This window comes from Caretta caretta, chromosome 8, assembly GCF_965140235.1.
Source record: "Caretta caretta isolate rCarCar2 chromosome 8, rCarCar1.hap1, whole genome shotgun sequence".
NCBI classification, from domain to species: Eukaryota; Metazoa; Chordata; order Testudines; family Cheloniidae; genus Caretta; species Caretta caretta.
This window is the reverse complement of record NC_134213.1, coordinates 84,000,972-84,021,853: the sequence shown is the minus strand read 5'-3', so window position 1 is coordinate 84,021,853 and position 20,882 is coordinate 84,000,972. Positions and strand designations below refer to the sequence as shown.

General features: G+C 38.4%; 2 protein-coding genes across 24 annotated transcripts in view; one reads left to right on the top strand and one right to left on the bottom strand.

The window, feature by feature from the left end:
* Nucleotides 1-8,816, top strand: part of NEXN (nexilin F-actin binding protein) — a 46,427-nt gene extending 37,611 nt beyond the window's left edge. For 7 of the 9 annotated variants that reach the window (XM_048862289.2, XM_075131720.1, XM_048862287.2 and 4 more), the window contains 4 exons: nt 624-845; nt 6,490-6,675; nt 7,888-8,248; nt 8,357-8,816. In XM_048862289.2, coding sequence (XP_048718246.2) covers nt 624-845; nt 6,490-6,675; nt 7,888-8,248; nt 8,357-8,370 — 783 coding nt within the window. In that variant the 3' untranslated portion in view covers nt 8,371-8,816. Of the gene's footprint in view, nt 1-623; nt 846-6,489; nt 6,676-7,887 lie in introns of all 9 variants that reach the window. The other 2 variants (XM_048862288.2, XM_048862283.2) reach the window with 1 other exon arrangement.
* The window catches only part of FUBP1 (far upstream element binding protein 1), a 66,085-nt gene that overhangs the window by 12,817 nt on the left and 32,386 nt on the right, over nt 1-20,882 (bottom strand). For 4 of the 15 annotated variants that reach the window (XM_075131712.1, XM_075131714.1, XM_075131715.1 and 1 more), the window contains 3 exons: nt 16,522-16,581; nt 16,295-16,437; nt 11,286-14,795 (listed from right to left, as the gene is read on the bottom strand). In XM_075131712.1, coding sequence (XP_074987813.1) covers nt 14,757-14,795; nt 16,295-16,437; nt 16,522-16,581 — 242 coding nt within the window. In that variant the 3' untranslated portion in view covers nt 11,286-14,756. Of the gene's footprint in view, nt 1-11,285; nt 14,796-15,599; nt 15,954-16,294; nt 16,438-16,521; nt 16,582-20,882 lie in introns of those variants that run through there. The other 11 variants (XM_075131713.1, XM_075131716.1, XM_075131718.1 and 8 more) reach the window with 8 other exon arrangements.

Sequence of the window (20,882 nt, the reverse complement as noted above, 5' to 3'; positions counted from 1 at the left end):
ATCGCGTGACAGCTCTAGTTGTTATCCATGTTAACAGTTCATTGACCTGTGTGAAATAAGTTGGTGGTCTCACATTCCCAGTGGGCAAAGGTCTATGCCAAAAAAATACTAGATGCCAGTCTCACCAGAAACACAGACATGGAGACTGAACTATAATTTTACTCTTAGAAGAGTAAAGTACACTGGCAGAGTAGCATGAAGCGTCTTGCAGAGCCACTAGTGTTTTGTGAGAGAAGACTCTGCCTCCAGGACTATCTAGTGTTTATGCAATGCCAGATCAATAAAGCACCCTTCACATGGACTGACTTCACAGAACAGTAACTTGAGGGGACTGTATGAAGAGGCAAGAGCCTTTCCAACTAATAAAATTGGTTTAGAAGCAAATATAATTGGAGTATTTTTACCTTTTAAAAAAATATGTACCTGTCTTGTATGCCTGGCACTTTAAAAGAAATTAAAAGTGAAGGTCCCTGCACTGGGGAACTAGATCTACCACCATTATCATGGTTTCATTAGATTTAAGGAAAATGTAGTTAGTTACACGTGGCATTTTTTTGCACAAAAACAGTTTTCAAAATCAGGCACACTTATACTTGTTTTGTTATGTTGTAATTTCTTAACAGGAGGAGGAAGAGGCTGAAACCTTTGAATTAAGCAGGGAATATGAAGAACTAATAAAGTTAAAAAGAAGTGGTTCTATTCAGGCAAAGAACTTAAAAAGCAAGTTTGAAAAAATTGGAAAATTGTCTGAAGAAGAAATACAGAAAAAAATTGAAGAGGAGCGAGCTAGAAGAAGAGCAGTGGACCAGGAAATAAAAGAGAGGGAAACAGAAAAATTTCATGAGGCAAGTTATTTTCAGCGTCAACAATTGCTAAAAATGTTGTTACATTAGTTTAGCTGTTAGGACACTAATGACCTGTTCCTTCATCCTCAGTAAGCTGAATTCGAGGTGCAAGAGTGAACTTCTCCAGAGCATCTCATGACCCTAAAGTAAACAATGCTGCCCTTCCAGCAGAGTTCCCTCCATCTCCATAGTGATCCCCCCTACTCCCTCCTATGGCCATCTGAGGAGATCCCTCCTGGCCAAACCTTAGGGAACCAGCAGCCTCGCTTTTCCCCACCAACTAAAGGTTTTAGTATGCATTTGCTCTTGGCTCCACACCCATTAACTCCCCACACCATCTCTCACCATCCACTTATACTTCTCAATCTGCAAACCGGCCATTTCTCTGGCAAATGGCTGATGTGTGGAACATACATGTATTTAAACATTGTGACAGATTTTAATCACTTCTCTCTATAAAAGCTGTTTAAGATGGTTCCCTATTGTTTTTATTAAATCAGGTTTTTAATGTTATGGCTTCGGGAGGAGGAGGTCCCTGCCCAGGTTGCTCAGGGACTTAAGGGTTCACGTAATGGGTCCCTGCCTAGGTTTCTCAAGGTTCCCATTTGAGGAGCAGAGAGAGGGAGCCCTGTTGCCCAGGAGCAATCTTTTCCTTGAGGGGAGGTCATAGGAAGCAGGCTAGGCAGCTACTTTTTCACAAGGGGGAAGGTGGAGGAGGAATTAGCACTTTCCAATTTGTAACTTCCAACAGTCCAGGACCTGCTCCATGTCCTATTCTCCCTTCCCAGTCTGTGAATAATACAGTGGCCCAACTTCCTGAACCCTTTCTCTGCTAGGAAAAACAAACTTTGGCACCTGGGCTCTCTCCCTGATATACACTCCCATCCCCTCTGAGGGGCAGCAAGGAGATAGGAGGGGCAAAGAAGAGCATAACCCCTTAGCTGCCCGGAGGGTCCCTTCTCTTCCCCTCACCCCCTTAGCAGCCATTGTGAAATGTTGCTTGAGAATGTAGTGAAGTCAGGAGGTCTGAGTCTCACTTTCAGTCCCTCCACGCACTCTCCAGTACTGTCTTTTTCACACAATCTCAAAGTCCTTCGAGTGCCTTTATGCCTCCCCCGCCCACACTTACCTTGATTAAATAACTGAACCCCTATTCATTTAACATAATGGGTACTGGAACTAGGCCCCAAGCTGTGTAGTTTCATAGATATTAAGGTGAGAAGGGACCATCATGATCATCTAGTCCGACCTCCTGCACAACGCAAGCCACAGAATCTCACCCATCCATTCCTGCGATAAACCTCTCACCTATGTCTGAGCTATTGAAGACCTCAAATCATGGTTTAAAGACTTCAAGGTGCAGAGAATCCTCCAGCAAGTGACCCATGCCCCATGCTACAGTGGAAGGCAACACCCCCCCTCCCAGGGCATCTTCCAATCTGCCCTGGAGGAAAATTCCTTCCTGACCCCAAATATGGCGATCAGCTGAACACTGAGCATATGGGCAAGACTCACCAGCCAGACACCCAGGAAAGAATTCTCTGTAGTAACTCAGATCCCACCCCATCTAACATCCCTTCACAGGCCATTGGGCCTATTTACCATCAATATTTAAAGATCAGTTCATTGCCAAAATCATGTTATCCCATCATACCATCTCCTCCATAAACGTATTGAGTTTAATCTTAAAGCCAGATAGGTCTTTTGCCCCCACTGCTTCCCTTGGAAGGCTATTCCAGAACTTCACTCCTCTGATGGTTAGAAACCTTCATCTAATTTCAAGTCTAAACTTCCCGATGGACAGTTTATATCCATTTGGTCTTGTGTCCACATTGGTACTGAGCTTAAATAATTCCTCTCCAGCCCTGATATTTATCCCTCTGATATATTTATAGAGAGAAATCATATCTTCCCTCAGCCTTCTTTTGGTAAGGCTAAACAAGCCAAGCTCTTTGAGTCTCCTTTCATAAGACAGGTTTTCCATTCCTCGGATCATCCTAGTAGCCCTTCTCTGTACCTGTTCCAGTTTGAATTCATCCTTCTTAAACATGGGAGAACAGAACTGCCCACAGTATTCCAGGTGAGGTCTCACCAGTGCCTTGTATAACAGTACTAACACCTTATCTCGACTGGAAATACCTCGCCTGATGCATCCCAAGATCGCATTACCTTTTTTCATGGCCGTATCACATTGGCGGCTCATAGTCATCCTGCGATCAACCAATACTCCAAGGTCCTTCTCCTCCTCCGTTACTTCTAATTGATGCGTCCCCAGCTTATAACTAAAATTCTTGTTATTAATCCCTAAATGCATGACCTTACACTTCTCATTATTAAATTTCATCCTATTACTTTTACTCCAGTTTACAAGGTCATCCAGATCCTCCTGTATGATATCCTGGTCCTTCTCTAAATTGGCAATACCTCCCAGCTTTGTATCATCTGCAGACTTTATTAGCACACTCCCACTTTTTGTGCTGAGGTCAATAATAAAAAGATTAAATAAGACTGGTCCCAAAACCGATCCCTGAGGAACTCCACTGGTAACCTCCCTCCAGCCTGACAGTTTACCTTTCAGTATGACCCGCTGTAGTCTCCCTTTTAACCAATTCCTTATCCACCTCTCAATTTTCATATTGATCCCCATCTTTTCCAATTTAACTAACAATTCCCCATGTGGCACCATATCAAACGCCTTACTGAAATCTAGGTAAATTAGATCCACTGCGTTTCCTTTGTCTAAAAAATCTGTTACTTTCTCAAAGGAGGAGATCAGGTTGATTTGGCACAATCTACCTTTTGTAAAACCATGTTGTATTTTGTCCCATTTACCTCAATGTCCTTAACTACTTTCTCCTTCAAAATTTTTTCGAAGACCTTGCAGACTACAGATGTCAAACTAACAGGCCTGTAGTTACCCAGATCACTTTCTCCCCCCCCCCCCTTTTTTAAAAATAGGAACTATGTTAGCAATTCTCCAGTCATATGGTACAACCCGAGTTTACAGATTCATTAAAAATTCTTGCTAATGGGCTTGCAATTTCATGTGCCAATTCCTTTAATTTTCTTGGATGAAGATTATCTGGGCTGCCCAATTTAGTCCCATTAAGCTGTTGGAGTTTCGCTTCTACCTCAGATATGGTAATATCTACCTCCATATCCTCATTCCCATTTGTCATGCTACCATTATCCCTAAGATCCTCATTAGCCTTATTAAAGACTAAGGCAAAGTATTTGTTTAGATATTGGGCCATGCCTAGGTTATCCTTAACCTCCACTCCATCCTCAGTCTTTAGCGGTCCCACTTCTTTCTTGGTTTTCTTCTGTATATGGCTATAGAACCTTTTACTATTGGTTTTAATTCCCTTTGCAAGGTCCAACTCTACTTGACTTTTAGCCTGTCTCACTTTATCCCTACATGTTCTGATCTTAATCAGGTAGCTTTCCTTGCTGATCCCTCCCATTTTCCACTCTCTGTATGCTTTCTGCTTTTTCTTAATCACCTCTCTGAGATGCTCACTCATCCAGCTTGGTCTATAACTCCTGCCTATGAATTTTTTCCCCTTTCTTGGGATGCACTTCCGCTAGCTTCTGCAGCTTTGACTTAAAGTAATCCCAGGCTTCCTCCGCCTTTAGATCCGTAAGTTCTTCAGTCCAATCCACTTCCCTAACTAATTTCCTTAATTTTTGAAAGTCAGCTGCTGCTAAGTTGTGGCATAAAATCACTTCAGCAGACTGTGGCTTTGGACACTGTCCATATTATGGTTCGATACTGTTAAAATTAAAATGTCTTTTAAATAACAAATCTTAAGAAATTATTCTAATGGTTTTCCTTCTCACCACATTCTATTTTGCCTTATCCCTTATTTTATTTTCCTTTCCCTTCTGTCTTTTCTTCAGATATTTTTCCTTTTTAACCCTTGCTAAACAAGCTAATTTCCAGGTAGATAAGAAAAAACAATCCCCGAAGTTAAGAGAGGAGCTGACTTCTGGCAGATGCATCCTTTTTGATAGTAGACCTCCCCTGGACCCCCCAGAAATCCTCTTTACTATCATGTCCTGTCTTCCTCACCAGTTCCCAATTGCTTCCTGTTTGGGAACAGAGGTGGCAGCAGGGGAAAGTCATATTGGAGAGGAGGCTAGGATTGAATGGTCAGTGTTCAAAGTGAATTCTGAGAAGGCCACAGGTTAAAAAAAAGGAGCTAACGAGTTTTCAGTGTGAAGGGAGAGGTTTAGAAAAAGGAAACACTGAAGTATGGCACCTTAGTAGTGAAGGGACAGTTGTGTTCTTCGTGTTAGTGGTACAGTACAATTTAACCTATTTTTGCTTCCCTTTTCCTTAAAGGCTTCTTGCAGACGGGAGAATTTCCCCCTCCCCCCCCTTTTGGCATAGGGAATGCTGTAACAAATCGCTTAAGAGGAAAAAGAAAATCCCCACCAGTTTTCTAAAACAAGCAGGGTGGGCTTTTATTTATTTTTTAAATAGAAAAAGATGGTCAAAAGAAGCATAGGAAGCTTGGGAATAGTCAAGAAGGGTTTGGGGAGGCTTTACAGTTAAGCTCCACCCAGTAAATTGTCTCCCCTGCCCTTACCGAAACAAGAAATGACAAGTGCTTAAAGGGTCATTGTAACCCCTGTTTTTCTATTTTGTCTATTACTTTCTTGCACTACAATTTCTTTGAACAGAGTACCACATATCTCTATGTAGGCCCAGGATAGCAGGTTGATGTATAGGATTTTACACGTATACCACAATCCTGACCACCACCACACTAATTATTGAGGGGAAACAGCAGAGCAATTCTTTGTTCACTTAGCTTATTTATGCAAAGCTTTTGGGGGGGGGGAGGGAGTGCGAAAGCAACATTGTTCTCATAGTTGGTCATCTTCTTTCTCAGCCTCCCTTCCAGAAAATTTGACCTTCATACACAAGAGCTAGTGTAATATTATATGGGGGATAGTGCCCAGAAGTCTCTTAATGAAGATTGGAACTTGTGCTGAGTGCTATACAAGGTATCTTGAAACTGACCCTTGTAGGAATACTCAGCTACTGTCAAGACTTTGTCTTGAAATAGTTCTCAGTGTAACATCCTGTGGAGATAAAGCAGAGTAGTTGTTTGATGTACCTAGCTGAGGTAAATCCCAGGTGTGGCAAAGTATAGGATTGTATATAGGTAACAACTAGTGCCCTATATCTAGTAGAAGTTTACATTAAAATAAGTAGCTCAGGATAGGCATCTCACCATAAAGTTTTTTTTGGTTTTTTTTTGGCAGTGAAGACAACCTAGCCTTTAATTGTGTTTATAATACGGAGCCTGGGTTTTAAATTAATTTAGCATGTTTTAAAGCATTATTGCTTCATTTCAATTTAAGGTTCATAATGGTAAAGCTACCTAGTGAATATCTAACCCCTAAATCCCAGTCTAGACCAGCGTTCAGATGCTGTTATACTTAAGAGGTTTTAACTGCTACAGCATTCTGGCTGGGTCATGCTGCCCCCAGGAACAAGCATAACATGAACCCTTCAGCTTTAAGCTAGCCTATTTACTGTTTATTGGTACAGTCTATTGTCAGTATTATGATTAAAAGTGAAGTTCTGAACTTTATTATTTTACTGAATTTTTTTATTCCTTAAACTGAAAAGGATGATGAGATAGATGTGAAGCCTGCCAAGAAATCTGAGGCTCCATTCACCCATAAAGTAAACATGAAAGCTAGATTTGAGCAAATGGCAAAGGCAAGGGAAGAGGAGGAACAGAGAAGAATTGAGGAACAAAAACTACTACGTATGCAGTTTGAACAGAAGGAAATTGATGCTGCATTACAGAAGGTATGGAGGATTAAAAATACCCTCTCCAGAGATGTTCAAGAACCAAGGATTTTCTATTAATTTAATATTAGTGAAATGCATGTTTTAAGTGTTGGATTGTTTCGTTAGTAGCAACATTACCATAATCACAATTGTCTTGATACTGCAAAAATTTACAGAAACAGTTGAAATAATGAAATATCTAGTAAAATTGCTTTTGGAATTTGCAGATATTCCTGTTTGACGGAATTAATCACAGTTAACTCAAGCAATTAACACAAAACAAATTAATTTAAAAATAATTAATCAGTCTGTTTTAATTGCACTGTTAAATAATAGAATACCAATTTACATTTATTATAATTTTGGATGTTTTTCTACATTTTCAAATATATTGATTTCAATTACACAGTGTACAGTGCTCACTTTATATTATAGATTACAAATATTTGCACTGTAAAAAATAAAATAAATAGTATTTTTCAATGTGAGGTTCTCTCTATTGTGGAAGTGCAACTTACAAATGCGTAATTTTTTTTTTTTTTAAACATAGCTGCTCTCAGTCCTACTTGTTCAGCCAATCGCTAAGACAAACAAATTTGTTTACCTTTATGGGAGATAATGTTGCCCACTATTTATTTATAATGTCACTTGAAAGTGTGAACAGGCATTCGGTATGGCACTGTTGTAGCCAGCACTGCAAGGTACTTACGTGTCAGATGTGCTAAACATTCGTATGCCTCTTCATGCTTCGACTTGTAGAAAAACATCCACAAATATTTATAATTTAAATTGGTATTCTATTATTAACAGTGCAATTAAAACCATGACTAACTGCAATTAATATTTTTAATACTTTAACAGCTCTAATACATACATAATGCTGTAGAGAAAGTAGATATGTTTTCCTTTAAACATTTGGCCAGTTCTCAAATAAGAAGGAAGCAACATACATTCTTATATTTTTCCCCAGATTCCACCTCTGCACCCCACCCCCATATTAAGCCGTCTTCCTTAACTTTCCCATTATGCCTTTCTTGTTCAGTATATAGATTGTAATATTGATGCATAATCCATTATTATCCAGTGTGCCTGCGTTGGAGTTGCCATCTCCTTTCCCCAAAATTTTAGTTTTTTCTAACTTTCATATGGCCAAAGGTTTACGAGGCATTGTCATAACATGAACAGTTTGCAGTGTTTGAAATTCTCTAAATCAATTTATTTTTAACACAGAAAAGGGAAGAGGAGGAGGAGGAAGAGGGAAGTATTATAAATGGTTCTACTTATGAAGATGAAGAGAACCAAGCTCGGTCAGGAGCTCCATGGTTCAAGAAACCCCTAAAGAATGTATCAGTTGTAGATAGTGAGCCAGTAAGATTTACTGTTAAAATTACGGGAGAGCCAATACCTGAAGTCACATGGTGGTTTGAAGGGGAAATGTTGCAGGACTCCGAGGACTATCAGTACATTGAAAGAGGAGAAACTTACTGCCTTTACTTACCAGAAACTTTCCCAGAAGATGAAGGAGAATATATGTGTAAAGCGGTCAATAGCAGAGGTACAGCAGCTAGCACCTGTATTCTCACCATTGAAAGTAAGAGTTAATGTTTTATCTTGTTTTGTTCGAGTGCCGAATTACTTTACACCCCTTTCCTGTTACAAAGTCTATTCCATTTTTCTTGACTCTCCTTTTCTTTTCTAGCTGACGACTACTAATGCTCTACTTTTGCTGGAACCTTCCTCTCAACTTTCTTACTGCATCCATCTCTTTTTCTGTGGTGGGGCCAATAAAAGGAAACTAGGAAGTGTCATTCCTATATCAGATAGGGATATCCTTTGTACTGCATGAGTGTTCAAGTTCTGTTACAATGTGAAATTTGGTATCAGAGGCGTGTTACACTCAAACAAGGACTGGTATGAAAAAGCCCAACTATAGAAAAAACTGAATTGTACTTGTGTTCCTACCTTTGAAGGCCAATTATTCTGTAGTATAACAGTTAAATACACAATCTGGAAGTTCGAGAGGTAGGAATACATTCTGCATGAGCACTAAGTTTTTAGCTGCTTTATTTTGTCTCAGACTTAACAGGCAAAAGTGAATGTTTCTGGAATAAAAGTAATGTACTATTTTTAAACAATAAAAGGTTATGTAATGGTTTAAACTTTGTTTTGTTTAATGAAACATTTTCCTTTCAGTCAGCTTTCATAAATACTTGCATTCAATGTAGTAATGGGATGTGTAATTATTAGTGATTACAGGCTAATGTAAATTCATCACTAAAGTTTTGATAACTCTAAGACTACCACGACTTGCTTTTGAAGGTTGTTTTCCCCCCACTACTTTACCATTACCCCTGCATCAAAATAGCATTTGGCACATCAAACTAAAATCTGTGGAAAGTACATTTGGGAATATATTGGAGAAAGTAGCTGCTGTACAAACCCCATTTTCATCCTCACCTGGTTGCAATTTTTGTTACTGCATCTTAGTGTATATGTTTGGTTTTGAAGTGAAAAGACGACTAAGCATTAATTCTTTTATGGGAAATCCACAAAACAAATGGATGTACGTGCCAGTGTCTCAAAACGGATTTTTGTTCAGATCAGCCTGTCCAACTTTTCATAGGACTTTTTTTTAATACAAAGTACACATGCTTCAACTTTCTCTGAGGTTCAGCACTTATATTGAGGAATAAAATACAATAAGCTAGAGGCTGCATCCAAATGAATTCTCATGCAATCCTTTTGAAAGATGTTCTTAAAGAAAATAAAACAATGACTGTTTGAGGTTTTATTATAAGTTCTATATTCTGGTTGTTGGTTCTATTTGTTTGTATCAGCTGCATATTTTTTAAACTTTTTTTTCTGGTTCTCAGTGAACAATTACAATTAGATATATCCTGACGGAATTATTTTGCTGATCAGTTGCATGACAGTCTTCTGAATATTACAATTAGAAGATAAATTGTCAAATACATCTTGCTTCATTTCACGTAGGTAGTGTTTCTTCACAAAATTATTAAACTATTAGTTTGTAGGCACCTACAGGATAACAGGTGATAAGTAGTACCCAACATGAATGTCAAGAACACATCATGCCAAACCAACCTACTTCCCTCTTTGACAGGGTTTCTGGCCCAATGGATAAAGGGAGAAGCAGTAAATGTAAATTTTAATTTCAGTAAGGCTTTTTGACAGTCCCACATGACCTCCTCATAACCAAACTAGGCAAATGTGGTCTAGATGAAATTACTATAAGATGGATACACAACTGGTTGAAAGACAACTAACTCTGAGTACAATCAATGGTTTGCTGTCAAATTAGATGGACATATCCACTGGGATCCAGCAGGGGTAGGTCTTGGGTCTGATCACTATTCAATATTTTCATTAGTGACTTGGATAATGGAGCGGAGAGTATATGTATAAAAAGCCAAGTGCAAAGTAATATACGTGGAAATAAAAATCCAAATCTATAAATACAAAATGGCAAATAACTGGGCTAAGCAGTTGTATTCAATTTCTGATCCATTATAGCCTCCATATCCTTTTTAGCAATACAAGTCAACAGTGTGATGCAGTTTCAAAAAAGGCAAATATCTGAGGTGTTTTAACTGGAGTATTGTATGAAAGACAGCTTTTCCCACTCTACTCAGCGCTGGTAAGGCCGCACATGGAACAGTGGCCCCAGTTTTGGGCATCATGCTTATTCCAAAGGACAGCAACAAAAGTGATACCAAGGTTTAAAATCAGATGACTGATGAGGAAAGATTTAAAAAAAATGGGTATGTTTAGTTTTGAGAAAAGACAGTGATTAGCTGTTCTCCTTGTCACTTATGTATGGACAAGCTTAATCTGCTGCAACGGAGGTATCAGGAAAAATTTCTAACGATAAGTTCCGGAGTAAATCAAGGGAGGCTGTGGAATCCCCATTACTGGAAGTTTAAGAACAGGTTAAACCAGGGGTGGGCAAACAACAGCCCATGGGCTGGATCAGGCCTGGGGGACTGCCACCCCTCTGGCGCTGCGGGCCCCACACCGCTGCTGGAAGTGGCTGGCACCACATCCCTGTGGCCTCTGGAGTGGGTGGGGGGCAGAGGGCTCAGGAACAGGGAACCGTGGCCAACGGAAGCTTCGGGGGAGGTACCGCAGGCGAGGGCAGCATGCGGAGCCCTCTGCCCCGTCCCCCAGGGGCCGCAGGGACATGCTGTCGGCCGCTTCCAGGAGTGGCATGGGAGCACCACTGCCACCTTGGAGCTGCTCCAGGTAAGCGGCGCTGGGCCAGAGCCTGCTCCCCAACCCCCTGCCCCCCAAACCTCACCTGCTCCCACACCCCAACTCCCTGCCCCGGCCCTGCATTCAATTTCCCCACTCAGATGTGGCCCTCGGGTCAAAAAGTTTGCCCACCCCTGGGTTAAACCAAAACCTGTCAGCAATGGTCTAGGTATACTTGGTCTGATCCTAGTTCAGGAGATGACAAGGACTAGTTTCCAGCCTTACATTTCAGTGTTTCTTGCATTAATTTATATCGTACTGTGAAAATAATCACAAATGTATGTATTTTCCATCTGACGCAGACATGTGAAAGTCAATATGAAGCCAGAAGGAAAGAGGGGGAAAGAAGACAAACATTATTTTGTACTATCCATCATTTTACATTTATTGAGAAAATCATAAAACCATACAAAAATGTTATACAGTTAATGTGTACCCATATTACATACAATGTCAATAATGCAAGCTCAAAACCACATTTTGTAAAGCATTCAATTTACCTCAAGTCCAAGCTGCATCTCCCTAAGACACTTCCCATCACAGTAGCCTTATAAAGCCAATCTTCTTTTTACACACGGGTAGTTTCTGTAGAGAACACTTTTCTCAGGACGAAAATGCATCTCACATGCATAAGAGAAATATGTGCATATACATGAGAGTTTTATAGGGTATTACTAGGGATGAGGGAACCCTGTCAACTGTATGCTTACTGGAAGGCCCAAATTTTGCCAATTTACAACATGCAAAGGAAACATAGAAAAGCTATTTCATGAGGGGGGAAAATAGTTTCTAGCATCCAATAAAACTTTTATGGAAGAAGATGAAATATTTCACGTAAGATAGGCTGTGCAGTGAATAATAATACAACCTGCCTGGACACCAAAACACACTATAATACTTCTAAATGAAGGTTATTCTTCCAGCTGACATTGTATTTCATGCCATGTCCTACAGTATAAAGGCTGAAGAAAGTGATCTGTAAATGCTTTTACTATATTAAACATTACACTTCCCCTACTTCCCTTTTAAAACTGCGGTACTCTCAACTTCCTATTTCATTTGCGAGGTTCTATCAAATCAAGATATATTTATTTAACGTCCCATTTTGGAAAGTTCAATTACTTTTCTACCAAACACAAAACAATCTTTGCTCAGAAATAAGATTCTAGTAATTTAATGATCTTCTGTCCTCTAAAAAGAAATACTGTTTGGAGACTGATTTAAATAATAACACTACACTTAGCATAAAATATGCCTATAAGTCCAGCAATAAGTGAGCTGAAAATCAATATGCCACAAACACTAAACTGAAGCCATTATGACTTTCACATTCCCTCATTAATCCAAATAACTGGCCTGTCTTTTCTATTTCCTCCCACTTGCTAAATTTACTCAATTTAAGATTTTAATTATTAAAATATTCACGTAACGGTGAAATAAAAAGCAGCATGTTTAAGGAAGTGAAACTGAAATCCCGCCCCAGACAATAAATTCTTAGGATTTAAAACCCACTAGGGTACATACCTAGTTCTCATGTGAAAAATAAATGTGAGTTACATATCAAACTACAAGTAAACAAAAATGAAGTGGCTTAAGGGAATTAAGTGCAACTATTAATTTCAGAAGGTAAATATATCTAAGCTTGACTGCTCAGAAGAATATAAATTAAAATATATAGTTTAATATTATTAGCCACATAGTTTTTAAAACTAAACAGATTATTGAACATTTATGGTCAAGCAAATAGCACTTTAAAGAATGAGAAGTGATCAGACAGAAAAATTATACCCTACACCATTATGTATGGGATACATGTTTTGCCAATTTTACCTTCTACATGGACCCCTTCTATGGTCCGTGCTCATCGGCTCACCAATGGCATACACTCAAAGGATTCCTCTTTATTGGTAGTAACTATCTCAGGACCTGATTTTATGAGCTATGATTTGGTGCTTGCAGCATCTTCAGCACTGTGTGTGAAAATGAAGGCAGTATTTTTGAATATTTTTCTTTGATATAGATATAAGCAGGACTTTTGAAAAAGGATCAGCACATTTTATATATTGAATAAACAAAAACTGATGAGATGCTGCTTTAACTAAAAAACTGTACCAGACCATTGAATAAAACAAACATTTTAAACTGGCAAAAGTATACAGCAATTCAGTTAAAGTATCAAAGAACAGAAAATACTGATTGCTATATAGATACTGAAAAGATTATTTGCCATACAGTTAACATTTCACTTGTGCACATGCTTTCTAGTAAGACATACTATTCTGCAAAACTTGTGTCAATTTTCCTACTATATCAGATGGATAAGCAAACTAGTTTATCTAAAAAATTCACTAATATTATGTTGTATAACTTCTTTAAAAAGTCAAGTTATCAGTTCCAGTGACAAGAGAAACACACAGTATTCTATTTAGCTTTTAGGGGTGGGGTGGGAATAATGACCTGCCAATTATAAAAACATTTGTGAAGGCTGTTGAAGTTTCTAACCAAGTATTTCCTGCATCTTGGGGGGAAAAAAGTTTTGTTTTCCTTTGTTAAATTGTTACAATTCAGCTATTTGAGGAAAAAGTAACAAAAAATGACTTATTCAGATTAAGTTTAATTATTGCAGCAATCCACTCATCTTTTCTAAAAAATAAAGATACATTTACCCAGAAATGTGAACGGTTGTTTAAACAACTGAGAGACTTTCCACTGAAATGGAACCATGAGTAACAGAATGCATTTGGGGAAATCAGCAGATTGCTTTTGAATACACAACCACAAAAATCTCACAGGGACAACATTAATGTACTGAAATATGTATTTATATACTTCCTTAGGTTGTGCTTACCTGTTGCTTTTTGCAGCAGAACCTAAGGTGGAAGGTCTGGGAAGGCACTGTGAAGTATAAATAATTGCACTGTTTGCAATTAATAAAGATTTTATACCTTAAATGAATCAAAATCAACAGCCTCCATTTTGTGAATGATAAAGAATCCAGTGAATTTAATTTTGTTCAGTTTAATTAGTAATAAATGCACCATTCTACTATAAGGTCATCTACAAAAGTATCATGCAAAATATCTTAACTATTAAACTTCATATCCTACACTAAAGATTGCAATATCTTCCTAGCTGTTTGTTTCAAACTACTACTAAAATTCCTAATCTAAAAAGGGGTAAGGTAGTTCCCTCCAGGTTCTACAAACACAATAAAATACATTGCTAATTATCTGAATAATAAAACTACTTCAAATTTCAAGCCTTAAGTTTTACTTCTCTATGCAGCCACCTTAAAAAAGTATTCTCAATGCAACAAATGGTGCTCCAAAAAGATAAGGCTAATTAATACAGGCTTATAAAATAGTTTAACATATACCTGCATCACTACATGTCTGCAAACTAACTTAAGACAAAACAACTTCTGTCTATCAAGCAGTTCCAATCACTTTCATATTAACAAGATATGCACATTTTCATAAGCTAAATAATACAACCTTTGTCTCAGGAGCACTAGTGAAAAATGTTGTATTACTTAGATAACACAAGATTTTCTTTAGCTATTGCTGAACATTTCAAGAATACTTACCCATAAAGCTCACATATATATATGCACACCTATGTTTCTGAATTAAGAAGCAGTTATGATTTCCTAAGATATTAGCACTGTATTCCAACATAATATTCACACAAGTATGGCATTTGCATTATGTGGAACATTGACAAACGATACTGTTGCAGTTCATCAATTTGTCATTCTGATGTACTTACAGTGCAATGCTCCTTGAAGGAACAATCAAGGATGATACACAGCACAGTCCTCCTCACCCCTATAGAGCTAGTTCTATACTGGCTGGATCAAACCTGCACTTCAACAGACAATGGCAAGACAGACTGTATTGCATGTAGTCTAATATATGCAAAGAGCCAATAAATATGCAAACAGCAAACAATGAATTTCAACAGAATATCAGATTTTGAGTACGAGCAGTAATGTAACAAAAAAGTATATCAAATAATTTGATTCAACAACTGGTCTTGAGCATTTACACAACAGAACTTATCTGTACTGAATGAAGTTCTCTGTCAACCACTCCCCCCACCCCAAACAAAATATAAAGTTTCAATGTCAGATGCAATTCTGGTAACCACGTTCACCTTTCTACACTGATTTTTGAAATGAACTACTGCAAACTGAATGCTTAGAACATTTAATTATAAAAGCAAAAACCTTTTATAACTAATCTGAAAAATGTTTAAAATAGTTATGCTGAAACAGTCAAGTAAGTATCAAATTAAAAACAGAAAGGTTAACTTATAGCAGCTGTACAGGTCTGAAACAGTGGTCATGTATAAAAAGGGAAATTTCACTGTTAATGCAATGGAAGTATGCCAAAAGATCACCTTTTTAAACACATGCAGTTTTTAATCAAATAGAAAGAAAATAAAGGTATCAAGATTACTGGTGCTAGACAGCAAAATACAATAAATGAAAGATCCTCCATCTACAACTATTCTGAAAAGGGGAAAAACATGCCAATGACAGGTTTTTTAACTCATTCTAAGATTTCATGGGGGAAAAAAAATCTCATTTGGGTACATATACCTTAATTCAGCATTACTAGTAAGTCCTAGAATTCTTTAAATACCCACATATCCAACTTACCGACACAGGAGGTTTCATATTATTTATTGTAAAGCACAAAACAGGCATTTTAAAAGTGAAAGTATACATTGAAAAAGTACATTTATATCACAAAGCATTGACCACATAATAATTGCAAATACATTTGCTGGAATGTGTACATCTACACTAATATACTAAAAACAAACCAATTTTCATTTCTACACAGAAATATTACCTCCTATCAGTAGTGATAGATATTTTGTACATTTTCAAAAACACTATTTTTAAACCAAACAAAATTAAGATCTTCATCAAGGCGTCTGCATCCATACATTTAACAAAGGTTTTTTCCCCCACACAATGAAGCAAATACTGTATTGTCCACTTCTTATTATTGGCCCTGTGCAGAAGAGATACATAAGAGATACACAAAAAGTTAAAGAAAATCCTTTAAATTGAGCTAACTCAGGAGTGAAGCCTTTAAGAAAGAAAAATTGGTTAATGTAAATGGTGGTGGCTTCTTGCATGGTTTTCTAAACCCTGAGGGAGAAAAATTTTTAATCAAAAGCACTGAGCGTTCTGAAGAGATAGAGAACTCAAGTTACCAGATTAAAAGTCATTTACTAATTATTCTGAGTTATTTTGCTACAAAAAAAGGATGCACACTCCAAAGGTAACAAAACAGGAGACATGCAAAAAAAATATTTATAAAAACACAAAATAATTCATAGAATTTTATACCTGTGGTGCTGGAGGATGCTGTGGCATTCCCTGTGGACTTGTCTGGGCATAATATGCTGCTTGCTGTCTGTAGTATTCAGCCCATGCTGCACTATAATCAGGCTGACCTGGGGGGGCCCCAGCTGGAGCTGGAACTGCTTGACCTAAAATAAATTAGGACTACATAACTTTTTTGCTGTAACAAAGACAAAGAAGCTAAAAATAATCTCATTTCTAGCAAACATTACCTTGCTTCTTGTAATATTCCTCCCAAGCCTTTGAATAATCTTGTGGCTGCCCTTGTTGACCTGAAAAACCCCCCACATTTTAATGTAAAGACTCCCGTGTACACCAAAATTATACATATATACAAAGACAGAGGTATTCTGCCTCTCAGTGGATTTCAGGTCCAAATAAAAAAGTTAAAAATAGCATACATGTAAATATTAAGCAATTTACACAATGCTATTCTTCCTGTTGATATTATAGAACCACTTAACTCTGGGACACTACCATTTCAAATATGCTTAAATATCAACAACACAGATTTTACTACTTCTATGTGACTGAATTTGAGGACATCCTTTATAGAAAGCAGCATGCAGGAGTCAGGAAGTTTGCACATGAATACTCACATTTTGTCATTTATACCTTGTATGTTAATACTTTTAAAAGCAAAAAATAAAAAGGATTTCTGCTGAAACGTGTTCCAGAGCACACTTGTGTGTGTGTGTTTGGGGGGTGAGAAGAACAACACTTTCTTTTCCAAGCATGCCCACTTGGATTTACTTGAATTAAACAACTGACAGTATTTTCAGTTAAAATGCAGATCAGCAAGGGAGAGGAATTAAGTAGTCAGATTACAAAAAGTGATCTTGTTGCACAGGCTGCATTTACTAACACACCAGCTGTTAATTCATTAAATTTAAAGTTAATTGATTTTCTACCCAAGCAAATTTAAATAAATCTCAAGATTTGTTTAACACTATTAGAGCTAAGCACTTCCATCAAAGAGCACATATTTTTATTAATATATTCCACAAAAGACGACAATCCCCAAGCTCCTCTTCCTTCCCTCTGACCTCCAAATTTCAAGCTCTCTAATTTATTCTCAACACACACAATAATTGGAGAATTATAATTAAGAACTATTGCCTCATTCAACAGTGCTCAAAGCTGTAAGCAGAAGGCAATAAGGTACATGGAATATGCCAATAGAACAAGTTCACTTTTTCCATCCAACAGGCAACAGTTATTACTGAAAAATCAAACCAATAACATTACTATTTGAAAGGAAGGTCAAGGATGCCCCTGACATCTTCCTCCTTCCAAGTCCTCTGAATTCAGAAACCCCTAACTCCTCCTATTATTACCACCACCTTTTTGCATGACAATGGGACATCGCAACTGACATTCAAGGGCCACAACACTCCAAAGGTTTCAGAGTAACAGCCCTGTTAGTCTGTATTTGCAAAAAGAAAAGGAGTACTTGTGGCACCTTAGAGACTAACCAATTTATTTGAGCATGAGCTTTCGTGAGCTACAGCTCACTTCATCAGATGTATACCGTGGAAACTGCAGCAGACTTTATATACAGCATAAGCTTTCGTGAGCTACAGCTCACTGAGAGCCAGCAATGCCCCTCTGCCATGTACACTGGTCAAACTGGACAGTCTCTACGTAAACTAATAAATGGACACAAATCAGATGTCAAGAATTATAACATTCATAAACCAGTCAGAGAACACTTCAATCTCTCTGGTCACGCAATTACAGACAGGAAGATCGCTATCTTACAACAAAAAAAACTTAAAATCCAGACTCCAGCAAGAAACTGCTGAATTGGAATTCATTTGCAAATTAATTTAGGCTTAAATAGAGACTGGGAATGGCTAAGTCATTATGCAAGGTAGCCTATTGCCCCTTGTTTCCCCCCCCCCCAGACGTTCTGGTTAAACTTGGATTTATGCTGGAAATGGCCCACCTTGATTATCATACACATTGTAAGGAGAGTGGTCAGTTTGGATGAGCTATTACCAGCAGGAGAGTGAGTTTGTGTGTGTGGGGGGAGGAGGGGGGTGAGAAAACCTGGATTTGTGCTGGAATTGGCCCACCTTGATTTTCATACACATTGTAAGGAGAGTGATCACTTTAGATAAGCTATTATCAACAGGAGAGTGGGGTGGGAGGAGGTCTCTGTGTATACAATGGTCTCTGTGTATACAATGTCTTCTGCAGTTTCCACAGTATGCATCCGATGAAGTGAGCTGTAGCTCACGAAAGCTTATGCTCAAATAAATTGGTTAGTCTCTAAGGTGCCACAAGTACTCCTTTTCTTTTTGCAAATACAGACTAACACGGCTGCTACTCCGATACATTAAGATATATCTTAATTTTTATAATCTTGGCTAACAAGGTGTGTAAGGTTCCTAGATTTTTTTTTTTTATTATTTTGGGAGACATGAAGGGAGAACAGAAAACTGCAAAAATAAAAAGAAGAAAACACTTTAGTTCCTGCAACTCAAACTGATCCCTGCTCACTGAGTGAAAAATTTTAAACAAACCTGGATCTTCTGAGGAAACAAATCAGCTAGAAACATAGTAAAATAAGAAACAAAGGATTTACAGGAAGTACCAGAGTGAAAGACATCCCTTCTGTTTTTCTTTTGTTTATTCCAAACTTCTTCTGCAAATGCATTGGGTGTACGCCCCATGCAAAGATTTCCAGTTCCTACATTTTGTAAATATGAGGCAGCCTGTTCTATTGCATGCAGTAACTTTTTTCCAACTCTTCCCTTCACATCTCCAGAAGCCCAGTCTTCTATTCCTAAACATGGCTCACTTTATAAGACTCCTTACAGCTCCCCAGCGAACCCTTTCCATCCCCATAGCTTGATCTCCTGACACAGCCTCTCTCCTATTAATAGCTCCCAGAAGGAGGGATTCACACCTCCCGATAACCAAAATTTCTCCCTGGCACAGCACTGGAGCAAAATCAGCCAGTGTTCAGTTTACATACACTTGGATATTAAAAGTTTTCCTAAGGGTTAGTGATTTTTGTCATTATCATATTAGTGAGGTAAAACCAGCACAGTCGATACCACTTAATCCTGTAAGAAAATTTAAAATTCTACTTTCTCTTGATCAAATTGTGTAGACAGAAGAGACGCTTTACCTTCTGTTCCTGATCAAGAAAACTTAAATTATGACCCAAATGCAAATTTAAGAGCTGAAGTTATATAGTTTGTAACATGCCATTTGCATTTACCCTCCTCCAATATTGTGGTCAAATAGATACTTCTGGTGACTTCAACAAGAAATTTGCTTTCACATACCTACTTTCAATTATAGCTAGAGATTTTGTATTAGATACGGGTCAAAGAAAAAAGAAAGTTAAAGTATGGTGCTGAAATGTACAGAATTGTGTATTGGTACCATGCAAAGGCTTCCAATTTCTGAATTGTATAAATACAAGATAGAGCTGGCTATTGTATATAGTTATATCCCAAAGCACTTTCCAACTTCTTCCCTTCACATCTCCAGAAGCCCAAATGGAAAAGGAAAAATTTATTTTTATGGAGTGCAAAAACTCACACCAAAACCAGTATCGCATTTATTATCTGCTGACTTACTTTGTGGAAGAGGTCCAGAAAGGATCTGGGTTAGACTACTTTTCTGGCAAATAGAGACAGCTCAAGCTTACTCCATGGAATTACTCCTGGGAGAATTCTGTGCCACTGCACAATTTTGCAGAAATTAATGGTGGGTGTGCAGAATTTCCATCTGTCCCACCACAGAAATAGGCTGTAGAGATGTTGGCCACCAGTAGGAGCCGCTGGACCTGGCAAAACCCAGCTCGCTCGCAAACAGAAGACAAGGCTGGGGGGAGGGAGAGGGAACTGGAGGGTTTCCAGGGTTTCCCCGGGCTCTAGGAGGGTAGGGTCTGTGAGTGTCTTGGGGGTGGGGGGAGAGGAAGAGAGAGAAGAGGAGGAGATGTGCACCTGCAGCTGGCCTTGGGGGAGGGTGGGGGTATGGAGTGTGAGTGTCTGGGCGGAGGTGGTGTGAGAGTGTCTGGGCCAGGGAGGGCCCCACAGCAGGGCTCTGGGGGAAAGAGGTATGAATGTCTGGGCCCCCTGGCTGTGCTGGGGGGGAGCGAGGGGAGGAGAAGAGAAGACGATGACAAAGAAGCAGGAACTGGGTTGTCGTAGGGGTTTCTCTCTCTACTCCTGGGGGAAATTTTGTTTGCAGAATTTTAAATTATTGTGTGCAGAATTTAATTTTTTGGCACAGAATTCCCACAGGAATAATGGAATTCTGGGGCTTCGCCACGTCCCTTCACTCAGGATGAGTCCTTCCACCTTCCAAAGCTGTACTGAAACACTAAATTCTAATTAGCATACTGAAACTTTTTACCAGTAATGCTTTATTAGATCATATTAACTACACATACACATGCACCTTGAAGAGGCCATTGTAGAAGCATATGAAAGACTTCTCAAAGAAGCCAGACTAAGAGGAGGAGGCAAAGTCCCAGAGAAGCAGTCAATTGTTATTCTTAACAATTACTTACCCACCAGTTAAACATCATAAGAAGGACAATACTGGGTCA